Genomic DNA, 13,640 nt, shown 5'->3' with positions numbered 1-13,640 from the left:
AAAGTCATTCAGATTTGTGAATCTGAAAATGCTGTTTATAGTGTATATTTTGTAAATGTATGTGGATTAAGGATTAATTTAAAACTATAGGATAATCTAAATAGCTACCCCCCAAAAATTACCACAGGCATTTTAATGAAATGTTGTTTTACAACTTTAAAGCTCACAGCAATATAATTAGTAATATGTGTAATCTTTATTACCAATCTTAATCTTTTTTATATGACTGAAAAATTATTTTATGGTAGTACAATTAAAATAATGCTAAAAATGTCAGCATAACAGAATTAAACTAAAGTAACTACTACAATATTGTACCCGAAACCAGCTAATTTAAATGCAAAATACTTTGTAAAGGCTATTTATCTGAGCTAATGCATGTTAAGGGATTTAAGGAGTAGTTTGTGTAGCTGAAATAAAAGGAAAAATAAGCACTGTACAGCAATCTTTACTATTGTTTAACACGAGGGAACTATTAAATAGGTTTATATATAGGCCACTTGAGGAAAATGTATTAGAAGTCACATCGCAGCATAGTAAATATAAAGGGGACTGGCAGGCAATACTATTTTCAGAGGTTTTTAAAGGGAAAGCTTGAAATACTTAAAATTGTCCTTATACAAATAATGGTATATCATTAACTATGATAGCTACACTGAAGATGCCCAGAATTTTATGCCTATGATTTGAAAAAGGGATTTCAATATACTGGATAGTTGCTTAGTTGGCACATGACACTGGTTAGATTTTTCTCTGAATGCTTCTTTCTGTCAATTCATAATTATTCTACCAAAGTATTGTTATTATAAAGTGAGAGTATGGAAGAGTTTAAAATTAAGATTTTTTAAAAATTAAAATAAAACTCAGTATAGAAACTCTGGAAAATACAGAAAACTGAAAAAAATCACCTAGATTTTCACCACCCATAAAGTATCAGACAATATTTAGTATATATATTTCTAGTCTCTGCTCCCTCATGGATAATTTTTTAAAATCTTTCATTAAAAATAGAGATTATAGCCAATGGCATATTTATATGTAATATAAAGGAATATAAGAGATATATGTTATATAAAAATCACTAATAATAGTAAATCAGCTGTGTTTTCCTTTTATTATTTTAGTCATTCTTTTTCAGACCCTCAAAAAGTTTTGCTGCTTTTGTATTTATTCCAAGTTGGTTTCAGTTGCATATTATTTTAAGAGCTATTCTTAAATACTTGGTTAGCATTTAAAATATTTTAGTAAAGTTTTAATGACTTCTCAAAAACTATAGTCCATTAATATCTTATGTAAATTATGACAGAAGCATAGACAATAAATTAGAAACAAACTATATGTTATAGTGTTTATTGTCATAATCCAGTTGTTGAAAGTGGAACTCATTTACCAGATGATGTTACACATTGCATTTGTTTGGTTTTTATTTGGTAGGTCCCAGCACACCTGGAAAGTTCTGCTAGGACTCAGCTACAGAAAGTTCAGAGACAGCAAGTAAAACCTTTCATGACCCTTGACCACCAGATCGTCCATCAGACTCTTAAACGGTCACACCCTCCAACACCAAGCAGTGCACTTCTGGTACAGCATGGACACCAGTCTCCTGAGAGTAACACTGGACCCACTGGAAATCCACTCACCAAGTTACTAACTCTTGGGAAAGAAGATGACAATGTGGAATGGCATGTATGTCTAATGGCTGCTTATGAAAATATATCATCAGTTTCTTGGGAAAAAAAATACCTCAAGAAATTGAAGTCAAATTTTTATAGTAAACATTCCATATGCAAATTTATTTAACAAAAGGATGTCTTAATTTATTAATTTGTAATAATTAGTTATGCCCATAAGAATTGTTATGCATAAAATATAACAATTCATTTTTTAACACTCATTTCAGTTTTGTATCAATGTGAGTCAAAGCAGGTTCTAATAGTAATATGTTAAGAAGAATTAGCTTTAATTGTAATGGTTTTCTGATAACTTTAGTTAAAACATTTATCAACAGTTACATTATCTGAAGTACCCATTAAGATAAAACAAGCAAAAGAATAAATAACAGTAAACATGTGCTCTAGAAATGTTTATCAGAATGGGACTAATAATCTTCTTGCACTTCATATTTTGTAGAATTATATCGGAATTTATTACTATTGATTATCTATCCATTCATTTCTATTTTCAACAAATACTTGCCTACCATTTACTAAATAAGAGGAAATTAGAGGTGCTGAGGATACAAAATTAATGAGTGTCTAGCTTCGTGGAGTTCATAATTATTGTGACTTGCTTGTAAATGAACCTTCAAAAAATACTGAAGAATGAGTAGAAGTGGGAGAAAACTAGAACTAGAAAACTAGAACTGGGAAAAAGAGTTCCTTTAATATCTCAATGTAGAAAAACTACATCAGTAACTGAGCTTTCTATTCTTTTCTTTTTCTTTTTTTCCATTTGATTTTTAGATGGAGACATGGTTCTATGATCTCCCAGATTTAATCTCCCAATCTACATTCCTGGTGATTATTACTGATTTCAGGTCACTGCTTTTTAGCTAAGTCTGTAGCCTCCAGGTACAAAATAGATGTTAAGTATATCATTATTTGAATTCCAAATGTTAGAGGAAGATTTTCTTTTGCAAATTTTATGTTAATCTAGAAAAGAGAAAAGAATAAGGACCTGGTAGATTGTTTAATAAAATATAAAACAACCACAAAACAGGACTAGTTGAAATCTAAAACTAAACATAGATCTCTACATGTATATTTACTTAAACTTTTCAGTAGTGGATATACAAAGAATTTTCAAAAAAAAATGTAGAACTAGGTTCTCTATTCACTCTATGAAGATAATAAAAATATATGTAGGTTGAAAATCATCTGTACAGTAAATATTAGAACTCACCCAATACAACTTTTCTTACAACCACCTTCTTCCCAAGTTCATTTCCTTGTGTGGAAGAGTGATTCCCAAAGGAAAAAACAAATCGCAAAGGATATGCATATGCCAGCCAATTCTAGGCAAAACCCAGAAAATGATCTTATTATGTGTCTTATGAAATATGTCTTCTAAAAGATGAGAAAGGATAAGTAACATATATCAGTCTTCTCGGTTTTTCTTAGATAACATTTTTATTCCTTAGGCACACAGATTACCTTTTATTTTATAATAAGTTTGTATAAGAGAAATTTACCTGATCTTAGTGGACCTTTAGGTGGTGTCAGTCAAAAGGAGTTGCATGGCTGGGAAGGGTTGAAAGCCTCATTAAGTGCAGTGGTCTAGGGACAACATGCACATTGGCTGCAGACAAACACTTTCTATTTTTTTAACCATTGTTCTTTAAACAGTGTATATAAGTCTCTTCAACCATTAATGTCAATCACAATTTTATTCCATCTGTTATAGTTTTAGTGTGTGTTTTCTTTGAATTTGACTTATCGTGTACACATTTTCACATAGTGCCGTCAATTCCAGTCTTGCTATCTTTAGTAGCTAAGATGTATCCTACCTTGTTGCCATTTCCTAATATTCTTTTTTTTTTAAACATCTTTATTGGAGTATAATTGCTTTACAATGTTGCGTTAGTTTCTGCTGTATAACAAAGTGAATCAGCTATATGTATACATATATCCCAATATCCCCTCCCTGTTGCGTCTCCCTCCCACCCTCCCTATCCCACCCCTCTAGGTGGGCACAAAGCACCAAACTGACATCCCTGTGCTATGCAGCTGCTTCCCACTAGCTATCTATTTTACATTTGGTAGTGTATATATGTCAATGCTACTCTCTCACTTCGTCCCAGCTCACCCTTCCCCCTCCCTGTGTCCTCAAGTCCATTCTCTACATCTGCGTCTTTATTCCTGTCCTTCCCCTAGGTTCATCAGAAACTTTTTTTTTTTTTTTTAGATTCCATATATATGTGTTAGCATGCGGTATTTGTTTTTCTCTTTCTGACTTACTTCACTCTGTATGACAGACTCTAGATCCATCCACCTCAATACAAATAACTCAGTTTCGTTTCTTTTTATGAGTCAGTAATATTCTATTGTATATATGTGCCACATCTTCTTCACCCATTCATCTGTGAGTGGACACCTAGGTTGCTTCCATGTTCCAGCTATTGAGAATAATGCTGCAATGAACATGTGGTACATGACTCTTTTTGAATTATGGTTTTCTCAGGGTATATGCCCAGTAGTGGGATTGCTGGGTCATATGGTAGTTCTATTTTTAGTTTTTTAGGGAACCTCCATACTGTTCTCCATAGTGGCTGTATCAATTCACATTCCCACCGACAGTGCAAGAGGATTCCCTTTTCTCCACCCCTCTCCAGCATTTATTGTTTGTAGATTTTTTGATGCTGGCCATTCTGACTGGTGTGAGGTGATACCTCATTGTAGCTTTGATTTCCATTTCTCTAATAATTTGTGATGTTGAGCATCCTTTCATGTGTTTGTTGGCAGTCTGTATATCTTCTCTGGAGAAATGTCTATTTAGATCTTCTGCCCAGTTTTGGATTGGGTTGTTTGTATTTTTGATATTGAGCTACATGAGCTCCTTGTATATTTTGGAGGTTCATCCTTTGTCGGTTGTTTCATTTGCAAATATTTTCTCCCATTCTGAGGGCTGTCTTTTCATCTTGTTTATGGTTTCCTTTGCTGTGCAAAAGCTTTTAAGTTTCATTAGGTCCCACTTGTTTATTTGAACTGTGATTAAAAATCTTCCAACAAACAAAGCCCAGGACCAGATGGCTTCACAGGCAAATTCTATCAAACATTTAGAGAAGAGCCAACACTTATGCTTCTCAAACTCTTGCAAAATATAGCAGAGGGAGGAACACTCCCAAACTCAATCTATGAGGCCACCATCACCCTGATACCAAAACCTGACAAAGATGTCACAAAAAAGGAAAACTACAGACCAATATCACTGATAAACATAGATGCAAAATCCTCAACAAACTACTAGCAAACAGAATCCAACAGCACATTAAAAGGATCACACACCACCATCAAGTGGGGTTTATCCCAGGAATACAAGGATTCTTCAATATTCACAAATCAATCAATGTGATACACCATATTGACAAACTGAAGGATAAAAACCATATGATCATCTCAATAGATGCAGAAAAAGCTTTTTACAAAATTCAACACCGATTTATGATAAAAAACTCTCCAGAAAGTAGGCATAGAGGGAACTTACCTCAACATCCTAATATTCTTTGATTGGTGCTAAGAGTCATTGTCACAAAGCAGAAAGTTTGGAGTCTTCAGAGTCAGGCACCATGAGATTAGTACCACCACTTAGTTGTTGTGTGGTCTCAATCCTTAACCTCTCTCACCAACATTTCTATGGTTTGAAGTGTTGTCTTATATATAAATTTATATATTTATTTACATTTTATTTTTGGCTGTGTTGGGTCTTCATTGTGGCAAGTGGTGGCTACTCTTCATTGTGGTGTGTGGGCTTCTCATTGCAGTGGCTTCTCTTGTTGTGGAGCACGGGCTCTAGGCACACGGGCTTCAGTAGTTGTTTTATGTGGGCTCAGTACTTGTGGCTCGTGGGCTCTAGAGTGCAGGCTCAGTAGTTATGGCACACGAGCTTTGTTGCTCCACGGCATGTGGGATCTTCCTGGACCAGGGCTCGAACCTGTGTCCTCTACATTGGCAGGCGGATTCCTAACCACTGCACCACCAAGGAATTCCTTGAAGAGTTGTTTTGATGCTTATATTTCCAGTTGGGTTGGGGGGAACTTCTGTCATCTTTTATTTTTATAATTATTTTAACATTATTTTATTTTTTCAGCTTGATTGTGAAATAATTGACATAATCATTATATATGTTTGAGGAATACAGCATGATGATTTAATTTACACATACTGTGACATGATTACCACAATAGGTTCAGCTAACATCCATCTTATCATATAGATACAGTAAAAAAAAAAAGCAGAAAGAAGAAAAGAAAAAAAATTTCCTCTTAACGACTTTCCTGTATGTCATACAACATTGTTAAATATAGTCATCACATTGTAGTACATTATATTATATAAGTACTAGTTGTAGTACTTATATAAGTACTAGGGTACTTATTTATCTTAGTACTGAAGTTTGTACCTTTTCACCACCTTCCTCCAATTCCTCACCACTCCGACCGCCAACTTCTGGTAGCCACAAGTCTGGTCTCTTTTTTTTGTTTGTTTTTTAACATCTTTATTGGAGTATAATTCCTTTACAATGTTGTGTTAGTTTCTGCTCTATAACAAAGTGAATCAGTTATACATATATATATGTCCCAATATCTCTTCCCTCTTGCATCTCCTCCCTCCCAACCTCCCTATCCCACCCCTCTAGGTGGTCTCAAAGCACCAAGCTGATCTCCCTGTGCTATGCGGCTGCTTCCCACTAGCTATCTCTTTTACATTTGGTAGTATATATAAGTCCGTGCCACTCTCTCACTTTGTCCCAGCTTACCCTTCCCCCTCCCCGTATCCTCAAGTCCATTCTCTAGTAGGTCTGCATCTTTATTCCTGTCTTACCCCTAGGTTCTTCTGAATATTGTTTTTTCTTTTATTCTTTTCTTTTAGATTCCATACATATGTGTTAGCATATGGTATTTGTTTTTCTCTTTCTGACTTACTTCACTCTGTATGACAGTCTCTAGGTCCATCCACCTCACTACAAATAACTCAGTTTCGTTCCTTTATATGGCTGAGTAATATTCCATTGTATATATGTGCCACATCTTCTTTATCCATTCATCTGTTGATGGACACTTAGGTTGCTTCCATGTCCTGGCTATTGTAAATAGAACTGCAATGAACATTTTGGTATATGACTATTTTTGAATTATGGTTTTCTCAGGGTATATGCCCAGTAGTGGGATTGCTGGGTCGTATGCTAGTTCTATTTTTAGTTTCTTAAGGAACCTCCATACTGTTCTCTATAGTGGCTGCATCAATTTACATTCCCAACAACAGTGCAAGAGGGTTCCCTTTTCTCCCACCCTCTCCAGCATTTATTGTTTGTAGATTTTTTGATGATATGGCCATTCTGACTAGTGTGAGATGATATCTCATTGTAGTTTTGATTTGCATTTCTCTAATGATTAATGATGTTGAGCATTCTTTCACATGTTTGTTGGCAATCTGTATATCTTCTTTGGAGAAGTGTCTATTTAGGACTTCTGCCGCTTTTTGGATTGGGTTGTTTGTTTTTTTGATATTGAGCTGCATGTGTTGTTTGTATGTTTTGGAGATTAATCCTTTGTCAGTTGCTTCATTTGCAAATATTTTCTCGCATTCTGAGTGTTGTCTATTCATCTTGTTTATGATTTCCTTTGCTGTGCAAAAGCTTTAAGTTTCATTAGGTCCCATTTGTTTATTTTTGTTTTTATTTCCATTTCTCTAGGAGGTGGGTCAAAAGGATCTTGCTGTGATTTATGTCATAGAGTGTTCTGCCTATGTTTTCCTCTAAGAGTTTGATGGTGTCTGGCCTTACATTTAGGTCTTTAATCCATTTTGAGTTTAATTTTGTGTATGGTGTTAGGGAGAGTTCTAATTTCATTGTTTTACATGTAGCTGTCCAGTTTTCCCAGCACCACTTATTGAAGAGGCTGTCTTTTATTCCACTATATATTCTTGTCTCCTTTATCAAAGATAAGGTGACCATATGTGCGTGGGTTTATCTCTGGGCTTTCTATCCTGTTCCATTGATCTATATTTCTGTTTTTGTGCCAGTACCATACTGTCTTGATTACTGTAGCTTTGTAGTATAGTCTGAAGTCAGGGAGCCTGAGTCTTCCAGCTCCATTTTTCTTTCACAAGACTGCTTTGGCTACTCGGGGTCTTTTGTGTTTCCATACAAATTGTGAAATTTTTGGTTCTAGTTCTGTGAAAAATGCCAGTGGTAGTTTGATAGGGATTGCATTGAATCTGTAGACTGCTTTGGGTAGTAGAGCCATTTTCACAATGTTAATTCTTCCAATCCAAGAACATGGTATATCTCTCCATCCGTTTGTATCATCTTTAATTTCTTGCATCAGTGTCTTATAGTTTTCTGCATACAGGTTTTTTGTCTTCTTAAGTAGATTTATTCTTAGGTATTTTATTCTTCATGTTGCAATGGTAAATAGGAGTATTTCCTTAATTTCTCTTTCAGATTTTTCATCATTAGTGTAGAGGCATGCAAGAGATTTCTGTACATTCATTGTGTATCCTGCTACTTTACCAAATTCATTGATTAGCTCTAGTAGTTTTCTGGTAGCATCTTTAGGATTCTCTATTTATAGTATTATGTCATCTGCAAACAGTGACAGCTTTACTTCTTCTTTTCCAATTTGGATTCCTTTTATTTGTTTTTCTTCTCTGATTGCTGTGGCTAAAACTTCAAAAACTATGGTGAATAATAGTGGTGAGAGTGGGCAACCTTGTCTTGTTCCTGATCTTACTGGAAATGGTTTCAGTTTTTCACCATTGAGTACAATGTTAGCTGTGCGTTTGTCATATATGGCCTTTGTTATGTTGAGTTAAGTTCCCTCTATTTATTGTCATTTGCTTCTAGGTATTTTTTGATTTCCTTTTGATTTCTTCAGTGATCTCTTGGTTATTAAGTAGTGTGTTGTTTACCCTCCATGTGTTTGTATTTCTTACAAATTTTTTCCTGTAATTGATATCTAGTCTCATAGTGTTGTGGTCAGAAAAGATACTTGATACGATTTCAATTTTCTTAAATTTACCAAGGCTTTATTTGTGACCCAAGATATGATCTATCCTGGAGAATGTTCCATGAGCACTTGAGAAGAATGTGTATTCTGTTGTTTTTGGATGGAATGTCCTATAAATATCAATTAAGTCCATCTTGTTTGATGTATCATTTAAAGCTTGTGTTTCCTTATTTATTTTTATTTTGGATGATCTGTGTGTTGGTCAAAGTGGGGTGTTAAAGTCCCCTACTATGATTGTGTTAATTTCCCCTTTTAGGCTGTTAGTAATTTCCTTATGTATTGAGGTGCTCCTCTGTTGGGTGCATAAATATTTACAATTGTTATATCTTTTTCTTGGATTGATCCCTTGATCATTATGTAGTGTCCTTCTTTGCCTCTTGTAATAGTCTTTGTTTTAAAGTCTATTTTGTCTGATATGAGAATTGCTACTCCAGCTTTCTTTTGATTTCCATTTGCATGGAATATCTTTTTCCATTCCCTCACTTTCAGTCTGTATGTGTCCCTAGGTCTGAAGTGGGTCTCTTGCAGACAGCATATATATGGGTCTTGTTTTTGTTTCCATTCAGCAAGCCTGTGTCTTTTGGTTGGAACATTTAATCCATTCACGTTTACAGTAATTATGGATATGTATGTTCCTATTACCATTTTCTTAATTGTTTGGGGTGTTTTTTTGTAGGTCCTTTTCTTCTCTTGTGTTTCCCACTTAGAGAAGTTCCTTTAGCACTTGTTGTAGAGCTGATTTGGTGCTTTTGAATTCTCTTAGCTTTTGCTTGTCTGTAAAGCTTTTAATTTCTCCATCAGATCTGAATGAGACCCTTGCTGGGTAGAGTAATCTTGGTTGTAGGTTTTTCTCTTTCATCACTTTAAATATGACCTGCCAGTCCCTTCTGGTTTGCAGAGCTTCTGCTGAAAGATCAGCTGTTAACCTTATGGGGATTCCCTTATGTGTTACTTGTTGTTTTTCCCCTGCTGGTTTTAATATTTATTTTTTGTATTTAATTTTTGATAGTTTGATTAATATATGTCTTGGCATGTTTCTCCTTGGATTTATCCTGTATGGGACTCTCTGTGCTTCCTGGACTTGATTAACTATTTCCTTCCCCATGTTAGGGAAGTTTTCAACTATAATCTCTTCAAATATTTTCTCAGTCCCTTTCTTTTTCTCTTCTTCTTCTGGGACCCCTATAATTCGAATGTTGGTGTGTTTAATGTTGTCCCAGAGGTCTCTGAGACTGTCTTCAATTCTTTTCATTCTTTTTTCTTTATTCCTCTCTGCAGTAGTTACTTCCACTATTTTATCTTCCAGGTCACTTATCTGTTCTTCTGCCTCAGTTTTTCTGGTATTGATCCCTTCTAGAGAATTTTTTATTTCATTTATTGTGTTGTTCATCACTGTTTGTTTGCTCTGTAGTTCTTCTAGGTCCTTGTTAAACATTTCTTGTATTTTCTACATTCTATTTCCAAGATTTTGGATCATCTTTACTATCATTATTCTGAATTCTTTTTCAGGTAGACTGCCTATTTCCTCTTCATTTTTTAGGTCTGGTGTGTTTTTGCCTTGCTCCTTCATCTGCTGTGTGTTTCTCTGTCTTCTCATTTTGCTTAACTTACTGTGTTTGGGGTCTCCTTATCGCAGGCTGCAGGTTTGTAGTTTCCATTGTTTTTGGTATCTATCCCCAGTGGCTAAGTTTGGTTCAGTGGGTTGTGTAGGCTTCATGGTGGAGGGGACTAATGCCTGTGTTCTGTGGGATGAGGCTGGATCTTGTCTTTCTGGTAGGCAGGTCCATGTCTGGTGGGTGTGTTTTGGGGTATCTGTGGCCTTATTATGATTTTAGGCGGCCTCTGTGCTAATGGGTGGGGTTGTGTTCCTTTCTTGCTAGTTGTTTGGCATAGGGTGTCCTGCACTCCAGCTTGCTGGTCGTTGACTGGAGTTGGGTCTTGGCATTGAGATGGGGATCTCTGGGAGATTTTCACTGTTTGATATTACATGGAGCTGGGAGGTCTGTTGTGGACCAGTGTCCTGAACTTGGCTCTCCCATCTCAGTGGCAGAGTCCTGATGCCTGTTTGGAGCACCAAGAGCCTGTCCTCCACATGGCACAGAATAAAAGGGAGAAAAGAAAGAAAGAAAGAAAGACGATAAAGTAAAATAAAATAAACGTATTAAAATAAAAAATAATTATTTAGAGAAAAAAATTTTTAAGCAGTAAAAAAAAAAAAAGGCAAGACAGAACCCTAGGACAAATGGTAAAAGCAAAGCTATACAGAAAAAATCACACACAGAAGCATAGACATACTCAGAAAAAGAGAAAAAGGGAAATATACATATATATATCATTGCTCCCTAAGTCCCCCTCCTCAATTTGGGATGATTCGTTGTCTATTCATGTATTCCACAGATGCAGGGTACATCAAGTTGATTGTGAAGATTTAATCCACTGCTTCTGAGGCTGCTGGGTGAAATTTCCCTTTCTTTTCTTTGTTCTCACAGCTCCCAGGTTTCAGCTTTGGATTTGGGCCTGCCTCTGCGTGTATTTCGCCTGAGGGCGTCTGTTCATCGCTCAGACAAGATGGGGTTAAAGGAACCACTGATTCCGGGGCCCTGGCTCACTCAAGCCGGGGTGAGGGAGGGGTACGGAGTACGGGGCGAGCCTGCGGCGGCAGAGGCCGGCAGGACGTTGCACCGTCCTGAGGTGCGCTGTGTGTTCTCCCGGAGAAGTTGTCCCTGGATCACTGGATCCTGGCAGTGGCAGGCTGCAGAGGCTCCCGGGAGGGGAGGTGGGGATAGTGACCTGTGCTCGCACACAGGCTTCTTGGTGGCGGCAGCAGCAGCCTGAGTGTCTCATGCGCAGACAAGCCTCTCGGGCTGGTGAGTGCTGGTCGGCTCCGATCTTCTGTGCAGGAATCTCTCCATTTTGCCCTCCGCACCCCGGTGGCTGCACTCTCCTCCGTGGCTCTGAAGCTTCCCCGCTCCGCCCCCCCGCAGTCTCTGCCCGCGAAGGGGCTTCCTAGTGTGTGGAAACCTTTCCTCCTTCACAGCTCCCTCCCCTGGTGCAAGTCCCGTCCCTGTTCTTTTGTCTCTGTTTTTTCTTTTTTCTTTTGCCCTACCCAGGTACGTGGGGAGTTTCTTGCCTTTTGGGAGGTCTGAGGTCTTCTGCCACCGTTCAGTAGGTGTTCTGTGGGAGTTTTTCCACGTGTAGATGTATTTCTGATGTATTTATGGGAAGGTGATCTCCGAGTCTTACTCTTCCGCCATCTTGAAGGTCCTCTGATCTCTTTTTTTTTTTTTTTTTTTTGCGGTACGCTGGCCTCTCACTGTTGTGGCCTCTCCCATTGTGGAGCACAGACTCCGGACGCGCAGGCTCAGCAGCCATGACTCACGGGCCTAGCTGCTCCGCGGCATGTGGGATCTTCCCGGACCGGGGCACGAACCCCTGTCCCCTGCATTGGCAGGTGGACTCTCAACCACTGCGCCACCAAGGAAGCCCCTCTGATCTCTTTTTCTACGAGGTTTTTTTGTGTTTGTTTTTGCTTTAGTTTCCACATATAAGTGAGATCATGCAGTATTTGTCTTTCTTTGTCTGACTTCCTTCACTTAGCATAATGCCTTTGAGGCCTGCTTTTGCTGTATCCCGTAAGTTCTGGGTTGTCGTGTCTCTATTTTTGTTTGTCTTAATAAACTTTTTAATTTCCCTTTTAATTTCCTCTTTGATCCATTGAATGTTCAGGAGAGTGTTGTGTAATTTCAATGTGTTTGTGAATTTTCTAGTTTCCTCTTGTTGATTTCTAGTTTCATGCCATTGTGATTAGCAAAGACACTTAGTATTATTCCACTCTTCTTGAATTTGTTAAGACTTGTTTTGTGGTCTAACATATGGTCTATCCTAGAAAATGTCACATGTATACTTGAGAGTACACATGTGTATTCTGCTGTCAATGGATAGAATGTTCTTTATGTATCTTTTAGGTCCAGGAAATCTATAGTGTTGATCAAATCCACTGTTTCCTTATTGATTCTCTGTGTGGATGATCTATCCATTGTTGAGAGTGGGGTAAAAAAGTCTTCAACTATTATTGTTTATAGTAACTATACCATTTATTTTTCTCTTTAGCTCTGTTAGTTTTTTCTTTATATACTTAGGTGCTGTGATGTTGGACTCATAAATAGTTACATCTTTTTGATGCATTGACCCCTGTATCATTATATAATGACCTTCTTTGTCTCTTTTTACCATTTTTAGTTTAGTCTGTTTTGTCTGATGTAAGCAATATAAGCTGTCTACCCCTGCTTTCTTTTGGTTACCACTGCTTGAAATGTCGTTTTCCATCCCTTCACTCTCAGTCTATTTGTGTCTTTAAGGTGAAAGTGAGTCTCCTGTAGACAGCACATTTTGGATCTTCTATTTTTAATCCATTCATCCATACTATGTCTTTGAATTGGAGAATTTAATTCATTTATATTTAAAGTAATTACTGATAGAAAAGGGCTCACTACAATAAAATCTTTTTAGTTGTTTTCTGGTTATTTTGTAGCTCCATCATTCCCTGTTTCTTATCCTGCTATCATTTTTTGTGTTCTGCCTTTTGGTATCAATATGCTTTGACTTCTTTATTGAGTTCTTTTGCGTAATTACAATACTATAAGATTTTCCTGTGGTTATCATGAGGCTTACATAAAATAACTTAAACTTATAACACCCTATTTTAAATTGATAGCAACTTAACTTCAATAGAATTTGTATTCTTTACACTTTTACTTCTTCTCCCCATCACACTTTAGGTTATTGCTGTTAAAATTTATACTTTTTGGGTTATTAATAATAGATTATTCTATTTCTTAATTTTGTTTAGTTATCTGTCTGTGTTTTCATGTAGGTCACTAAACTTCCTTAAAAGGATTATTCTGAATTCTTTATC

General features: G+C 36.7%; 1 protein-coding gene across 10 annotated transcripts in view; it reads left to right on the top strand.

The window, feature by feature from the left end:
• TFEC (transcription factor EC) overlaps positions 1–13,640 on the top strand; it is a 668,004-nt gene that overhangs the window by 609,656 nt on the left and 44,708 nt on the right. For 9 of the 10 annotated variants that reach the window (XR_009520665.1, XM_060020779.1, XM_060020772.1 and 6 more), the window contains one exon: positions 1,435–1,686. The exons of the other annotated variant lie outside the window; for it this stretch is intronic. Coding sequence is in view for 8 of the 9 variants with exons in the window: in XM_060020779.1 (XP_059876762.1) it covers positions 1,507–1,686 (180 nt within the window). In the remaining variant the exon portion in view is untranslated. The remainder of the gene's footprint in view (positions 1–1,434; positions 1,687–13,640) is intronic. 10 annotated transcript variants of the gene reach the window in all.

This window comes from Delphinus delphis, chromosome 9, assembly GCF_949987515.2.
Source record: "Delphinus delphis chromosome 9, mDelDel1.2, whole genome shotgun sequence".
Taxonomy (NCBI): Eukaryota; Metazoa; Chordata; class Mammalia; order Artiodactyla; family Delphinidae; genus Delphinus; species Delphinus delphis.
Note: the sequence above shows the minus strand (reverse complement) of the source record. Positions and strands in the feature narration are given on the sequence as shown.